The sequence below is a fragment of the Carlito syrichta genome, unplaced genomic scaffold (genome assembly GCF_000164805.1).
Source record: "Carlito syrichta isolate Samal-C Ts95f unplaced genomic scaffold, Tarsius_syrichta-2.0.1 Scaffold81555, whole genome shotgun sequence".
Taxonomy (NCBI): domain Eukaryota; kingdom Metazoa; phylum Chordata; class Mammalia; order Primates; family Tarsiidae; genus Carlito; species Carlito syrichta.
The window spans coordinates 26,563-34,213 of NW_007025651.1; the positions used below are offsets into that span (position 1 = coordinate 26,563).

The 7,651-nt window shown below is 51.8% G+C and overlaps 1 protein-coding gene across 1 annotated transcript in view; it reads right to left on the minus strand.

Annotated features, from left to right (window-relative positions):
• LOC103257808 (janus kinase and microtubule-interacting protein 1) overlaps positions 1–7,651 on the minus strand; it is a 58,352-nt gene that overhangs the window by 17,777 nt on the left and 32,924 nt on the right. The window contains exon 6 of the mRNA XM_021711091.1: positions 6,515–6,574. Coding sequence (XP_021566766.1) covers positions 6,515–6,574 — 60 coding nt within the window. The remainder of the gene's footprint in view (positions 1–6,514; positions 6,575–7,651) is intronic.

The window sequence follows — 7,651 nt, forward strand, 5'->3', positions numbered from 1 at the left end:
GAGACTCCAACTAAAAAAAAAAAAAAAAAATCAGAAGCTAACAGCCAGGGTCAGAGAGGCACATCACGTCAAAAAGGGAACCCAATCTCAAACTAGACCAAGTGTCTACCGAGCCCTGAACTGTGCCCTGCATCTTTAAAATAAATAAGCAAGAAACTGAGCTTCTGAGTTAAAATCCCTTGCCCAGTGCCACCCAGCTAGTCGCTGGCTGCAACTCCCACTGCCCCAGGTGGCCATTTCTCAGCCTCACCCGACACTGCCGGGCCCACTCTCGACCAAGGTGGTAGGTCCACTACTGATTTGTAGCCATAGTTCATAGGCTCAGAACTCTACGAAGATACAACCCCCTGCAAGTTTCAAAGGCCTGCAACACGCTTACTGCCTGTGGCCAGGGGCTCCATGGAGAGTCAGGCCCCGAAACCAGACACCCTGTGGAGCGAGACTCCACCCCGACCCCAGGACTGGGCCCAAGGAGCCATTCAGGGTCCTTCGCCCAACCCCTCCCTGGGGGCTTTCTGGGAAAGACAGTCAACACCAGCCCTGTCCCCAAGCACAATCCCACGAGGGGACTTCTGGCCGGCCCAGTGAGACGGGGTCTCACCCTCAAGACACAAAGGTCCCCAGGAAGAGGGGCTGGCACCACTGCTCTCCCTAACTGCCCCCTTCAGCAAACCGGGGCGCAGGTGTGGAACAGGAGGCCCCCTCCTCCAGGGAGTCTGCAGAGGTTTGCTAGGGTCCTTCTGAAAGAAAGTCAGAAGCCAGAGAACAGGGACGGGACTGTCAGACTTTTGGAAAATTCGCACTCACCACGATGCTCTGTCAAGCCAAGTCCCTGGCACTTCAGTGTCACAGCACTTGGGGTACCAGGGACAGAGAATGATCGAGGCGTTTGAGGGGGAGAAGAAACTACAGTCCTCCCTTGGGATCCATGGGGGACTGGCCCTAGGACTCCTGGGGAGGCCAAAACCCCAGGGTGCCCCAGTCCCTGACAAAAAATGGCGCATTTGCACCCGACCTATGAATATCTAACAACAACGCAAACGCGATGCACATACAGCCACCTGCCGCAAGGCAACATTTCATCCACAGGTTCCCAATGCCCCAGTGTCCCATGGGATGAGAATCCTGTATTTGTCCTGTAGCTTCTCTGTGTTTAGATATGCTGAGAGATATCGTCTGCATGACGGTCCCCTCCAAACCTCAGGTTGAAACCCCCGTGTGGAGCCTTGGGTCACGGGGATGGATCCCTCCAGAATGGCTTGGTGCCTCCAGGCCGCAGTAATGAGCAAGTTCAGTCTATCAGTTCACATGGGAGCTGGTGTTTAAAAGAGCCTGGCATTCCCTCCCCTCACTCTGGCTGCCTTCCTCTCGCCAAGTGACAACAGTAACCCTTTGCCTTTGGCCATGTTTGGAAGCTTCTTTCTTTCTTGAGTTGGAGTCTCACTCTGTCACCCAGACTGGAGTGCAGCGGCCGCTCCCGGCCACCGCAGCCTCGACCCTCTGGCCTCCGGCGATCCTTCCACCTCAGCCTTCCAAGTAGCCGGAACTACAGGCGCGCGCTACCACGCCCGGCTAATTTTTGATTTATTGTAGAGATGAGGGCTCACCATGTTGCCCAGGCGGGTCTCAAACCCGCGGGCTCAGGCCATCCACTCACCTCAGCCTCCCAAAGCACGGGATGACAGGCTGAGCCACCGAGCCCGGCTGGAAGCTTCTTGAACCGCTCACCAGAAGCAGACGCGGGTGCCATGCCTCTTGTCCAACCTGCAGAGCCAGGAGCTAAATACACTTTTCTTGATAACGCTTACAGTCTCAGGGTTTTCTTTACAGCGATGCAAAATGGACTGGGACATGAGATACACAAATACCTCCCACAATGTTACAACTGCTTACAGAATCCAGCAGAGTAGCTGCGGTCCAGGCTGACCAGGGAGGACCCCAAAATAAACAAATAATCAAAAAAACGGAATTATCTTTTGGAGGGCAGGCCCCTGGGAGTACACTTGGAACGTGTTCCTCCAGATCGAACAGCCAGCCAAAGGTTTTATCTGGAAGTCTTGAGGTTGCGTCTCGATTTGCAGAAGGAACGTCCTGAGGTGTGGCGAGCGGGGGGCGGGGTCTTCCACCAGGACCATCACCGGCCCACACCATGCTGAGTGGTCAGCGGTTTCTGACCAAAAGCAGCATGACCCCTGTTCCCCACCCTCCCTGTCCACCCGCTCTGGCTCTGAGTGACTTCTTTTTGGGTTTCCCCAGATGAAAAAAGTCCCCATAGGGGAATATTTTGCCCTTGTGGAAGAAGTAAAACAAAGCAAAACAAGAAAATGGCAGAAAGCACGAAAAGGCATCAAAATTGATGAGTTCACAATTGTTTTGAGCAGTGGAAAAGCATCTTGACAGGTGTGTTGCATCCAACAGAGACTGCTTTGAAGGTGACTGAAGTTTAAACATGTAAGGATAAATACACAATTTTTTATAAATGAACCCCAGTTTTGGGGGGGTCTCCCTTCGGACAGCCTAGGAGGGACAGGTCTACCACACAGCCCAGGTGTGGAGCAGACGAGGCCATCTGGTTGTGTGTACACACCCGTGATGTTCACACGGCAGTGAAATCGCCTGACGACACATGTCTCAGAACGTGTCCCCGCTAGTAAGCGACGCATGACTATTGTTGCTTACCGTTTTGTTTAGGGAATAATTACAATGACAGAAAGTCTGTATGTGTTAAGTGCAGACACAGTCATTCGCCTTTTTCCTTGTGGATGCAAGGTTGGTTGAATCCACAGGACAGAGGGCTGACCGTACTGAAAGCTTGTGGCGTGCAGTCAAGAAGAGAGAGAAGCCAGGCCTGAAAGGCAGCGCAGGGAGATTTTTAAAATGTGCCCCGGGCCCTGATGGACCCAAATATCAACTCCATCGGGCCCCATAAAGAGCATGGGAGGACGACGGGTCCATGCTGAAGTCCACAGTGAATCTTGAGGAAAAGAAAAGACGCTGGTGGACCCAGCAAGCCATGGGTGGAAAAGCCCGCGAGGCAGCTCAGAAAGACTTCTGTGTAGACCCCCAAGCTTGACCTTCTAGTGGCATCGACCCATTTTCATGAAAGTGACCGCACCTCCCCATTCTGGGGCAGTCCAGCATCATGCAAATGCATTTCTGCAGTAAAGGCAATTCCCTCATTCAGCCAGCAACTATCTCGGGACTCTCAGTCAACACCTACTCTGTGCCTGGCCGTGAACAGGACGCAGGGGGTAGGACACACAGCCCCGGTCCTTACCCGATGTATGTCCAAGGGTAGAAAATCATGACTCAGTTCTAGTCCTTTGCAGAAGTCTCTTCCCATAGCACGTTCAGGAATCAGGAGATGGGGGGAAAGAGATCGCCTTTGTGTTCCAGGCATTCCAATATAGATTTGAAAAATAAAGCCATGGCTCAACAATGGGTTTTCTGCAAACCCTGTGGAAGCTTTATGGGGTGTATAACACCACAGCATATCCAAACGGCAAACCCCTCAGATCTGTGCTCTTTAAACACAGTGTCCAGGTCAGGTGTGGTGGCTCACGCCTGTCATTCCCAGCACTTTGAGAGGGTAAGGCAGGAGAGGCACTTGAGCTCAGAAATTCGAGACAAGTCTGGGCAACATAGTGAGATCTTGTCTCTACAAAACATACCAAAAAATTAGCTGGGCATGAAAGCTTGAGCCCAGGAGGTCAAGGCTGCAGTGAGCTGTGATCGTGCCACTGCACTCTAGCCTGGACAGCAGAGTGAGAGCCCATCTCAAAACAAACAAACAAACAAATAATATGTGTCCCGTGGTGGAAACTGTACTCACACCCACTCTTGGCACTTATGCAAAATGGTGTCACTTGTCCATGGTGGAGGTGAAGAGCACACGTCGTCTGGTCAAACCTTCTCACCCTCTGATCCACACTTCAGCCTCCGGGGCTCTATCCATGGACACAATCCAGACATAGTTTTCTGGACAAAAGGAGTTGGCTATGGTGCCATTCATAGAAACAGCAAGCCCAACAGTAGGAGAAAGGGGAACTAAATCATGGTATAGTCCCTTAACCACATGTTCACCAATCAGGGAATAAGACAGGGCTGGCCCAGAAAGCGCTTGCTGCGTGAGAAGAAGCGTGTCTATTGCAGCATCATTTATGACAGTGAGGAACTGGAAGCAACATGCCCAGCAGCTGCAGATGGAAAACACATTTACGGCTACTCCACAGATTAGGTGGCCATAAACGCTGATATTTACAACAGCAGCAAGTATGGACAGAAGCTTATAGTGTAACGATAACTAAAAATCCAGGATGCAAATGTGCATTCTGCAGTCACCAACATCAGTGTGCCAGGGAGGTGCTATAATGTGGTTATATTTCTTCCATTAAACACATATATTTAAACGTAAACAAGTTCTGCCAGGCCACTTCCCATGTCTAAGTATCTACCGCCAGGGTACCGAGATCTGGGCCTTGCCAACTCGGCTCGGTGGGAAAAGCTTGGGCCTTGGAGGCTTAGAGTTGAGTCTGAGATTTGTCAGTGTGCTTTTTCTCTTTGGGTTATTTTTGTATCACCTAGCTGTACGTTTCCTGTACTGTGAAACAGAAAAAAAAACACCGACCTCACAGGGTGGCTTGGGAACCCAACGAGACTGTGTGAGTCACCATTCATTCACAACTAGCCATCAAGGAGCTCAGACTACTGGTGTGCGTGGCATTCACCTAAACACTGCACAAAAGGCCACCAGGAGGCAGCCGAGGGGCTAACTTTTACTCAAAGATGTATTTCCTTTGGTCGGCAGGTGTGGACTTTACAGGGTGGGCATCCCTTATCTGAAATGCTTGGGACCAGAAGGAGTTCCAATTTCTTCCAGTTTTGTAGTATCTGCGTAAACATAATGAGATATCTTGGGGATGGGATGTAAGTCTAAACACAAAATTAATCTGTTTCATATACACCTTATACACATAGCCTGAAGGAAATGTCACACAATATTTTAAATAATTTTGTGCATGAGACAAAGTTGTGGCTGCAACCTGTCACATGAAGTCAGATGTGGAATTTTCCACACAGAGTGTCATGATGGCACTTAAAAAGTTTCAGATTTGGGAGCAATTTGGGTTCCAGATTTGCAGATTAGGGATGCCCGACCTGTATTTGGGCCACAGTGTGGTAGACCTTTGCACCAGCACTTAAAATCCTTAGATTTTTACCTAAAGTCGGGTATGATGGATTGACCTATCCTCCCTCAAAAAAGAGGCCCTAGCCCCAGTACCTCAGATGTGACCGTATTTGGAAGCAGGGTCACTGAAGCCGTAATCAGTTAAATTATCCTGTGGTCACACTGGAGCAGGGGGCCCCTCATCCAGTGTGAGCGGTGCCCCGGTACGGTGCCTTCAGCACAGAGACCATGGTAGAATGGCCCGTGACGACAACAGCAGAGACAGGCGTTCAAGCTGCAAGTCTAGGACACCCAAGACTGCTAGGTGACTAAGCGAAGAGGAGGCAGGGAGGGATCAGGCGTTGCAGAGAGCATGACCCTACCCACCCCCTGAGCTCACACTTCCGGTCTCTGGAACTGTAAGACAATACATTTCCGTTGTTCCAAACCACCCACGTTGTGGGACTTTGCTGAGGCATCCCTAGGAAACCCATATATCAGGATCTGCTTCTCTTGAAGGCAGGCGTATCTGACATACTCGGGCCACTTTCTTAGAGTAACAAGTCTGCCACAGTCCCCACTACTCCCTGCCATCACCCTCACACCAAGGCTGTATGTCCTTGGCCATTCGCTGCCAGACTTGCATGGCAGTTTTCCTTGGAAGAGAGAGACATTTCTGTATAACTACATCTTGATCAAAAGATAAACCAGGCAGGGCACTTGGTCCAATGAGAAGGAGAAGAGGCCCAGGTCTTTGTGAAAGTGAAAGATAGCTTTGCAAGTTTAAACCCACACTACGTCTTTGTTTTCTGTAGCTACTCCAACATGGTCTTTCGATTCCAGCCTGGTGCCCATGGGCATAAGTCTGACAAGCCCAGCCCTCCCCTTCCCTAACCGGACATTCAGACTCTACTCCTGAGAAATGGGCACAACTATATTTTCCAAAGAGAATGCACTTCTGTAGGACTCAAACTAAAAAAAACACAAAGCTCTTTATTTTTCAGAACATGATATCAGATGATATAAAAACCGAGCCTGCGTGTCCTTTAAATCCTTCAAAAGGTCTAAGTATTGATGCTTTTAATTTTGGATGAATACACCCCGAGGCCTAAATACAGACTTCAGCGGTGAGTTTTCCATGAATAAATTATAATAACTGGGTCACATTACACAGCCATATTTATGCTGCTTTGAGAGGTGGGGGTGACAGGATTTCCCTCATCGAACTTGCGGAGAGGTGTGTGTCTCCGCGCAGAGGGCCCCTGGGTGAAATCCACCCCCTCGCCACGACCCGTCTGCCCGGCAGGCCTGGGCACGGCCACAGAGCAGGGGGCGACACGGGCTCACCTTGGGTGGCTTCAGCCCCTTCCCTCGATGCCTCTTGGAGCGCAGCAGCCGTTCTCTCTCCTGGAAGGAAGCACACCGTCAGCATTTTCAGCCAGGCTTGCATCACCCATCCAACACCCAGCTCTCAGAGGGAGCAACTTACAACACGCTGAGCCCACCCCGTCTACCCCAGGCACGGGCTAGTCCAGGTTCCAAGTGCCCAGGTGATGGCTGTTCTCACAACTGAAAGCCACAGAGCTGCACCACCTACTCAGTGGACGCTGGCCTACCCAGAATAAACGCCAAGCCCTGCCAGTCCCGTGAAGCCCGAGCCTGTCTTCCTTAGGGGTTGAGACTGCAAGAGGCACTAAGCGGTGTTGACTCTGCATCCGCCCCGCTGGCCTTGGCAGGTTCTGCCCGGGGCAACAGCAGCGTACGAGAATGCTGCAGCCCCGAACGCTGAGAGCGCGGGGCCAAATCCCCACCCGGCCTCCTCCTCCTGGCCGGTGACCCCTCCACTTCTGTGGTCCTCAGTGTCTCCCTTGGCTGCACGGGCTAGAAGCTTCCCTGGGATGCTACCCTAAGAAAGCAATACGAGACGGTGGACGCCTGGTGGCCACCGTCAGCAGAAAGAGCATCTTCAGAGCGTAGTTACAGGAGCAGCAGCATCTGGGCCCAGACAAACCCGGAGAATCCTCCCCTCTCTGGTCACACCTTCCTTTTCCTTTCAGCAGAGACACACGCAGCGCTCGGCTACAGCCCGTGGTCCACCCTTCCTGATCCTGACCCACGCTCTTCTCTTTATTTTCTCCAGATCTGATTCGGCTTATTATTTCTCTTTTGGCTGTCTTGTCCTTTGACCGAAAGCCTTCTTTCACCCTAAGCCCCTTTGTGTCGTGCCGCAGAGATGGATGGACGGGCAGGCGGATGCACGGATAGGTGGACGGATGGAGGGACGGCAGGATGGGTGGATGGATGGACAGACGGAGGCATGAGTGGACGGATGGACGGACGGACGGACGGGGGCGTGGGTAGGTGGGTGGAGGGGCGGAAGGATAGAAGAACGGGTGGGTGGGTGGAGGGATGGATGGGTCAGAGGCAGGGAGGGAGAGGGAAGGCGGGAGGGAAAGGAGGAGGAACTTAAAGGGGGGGAGAGAG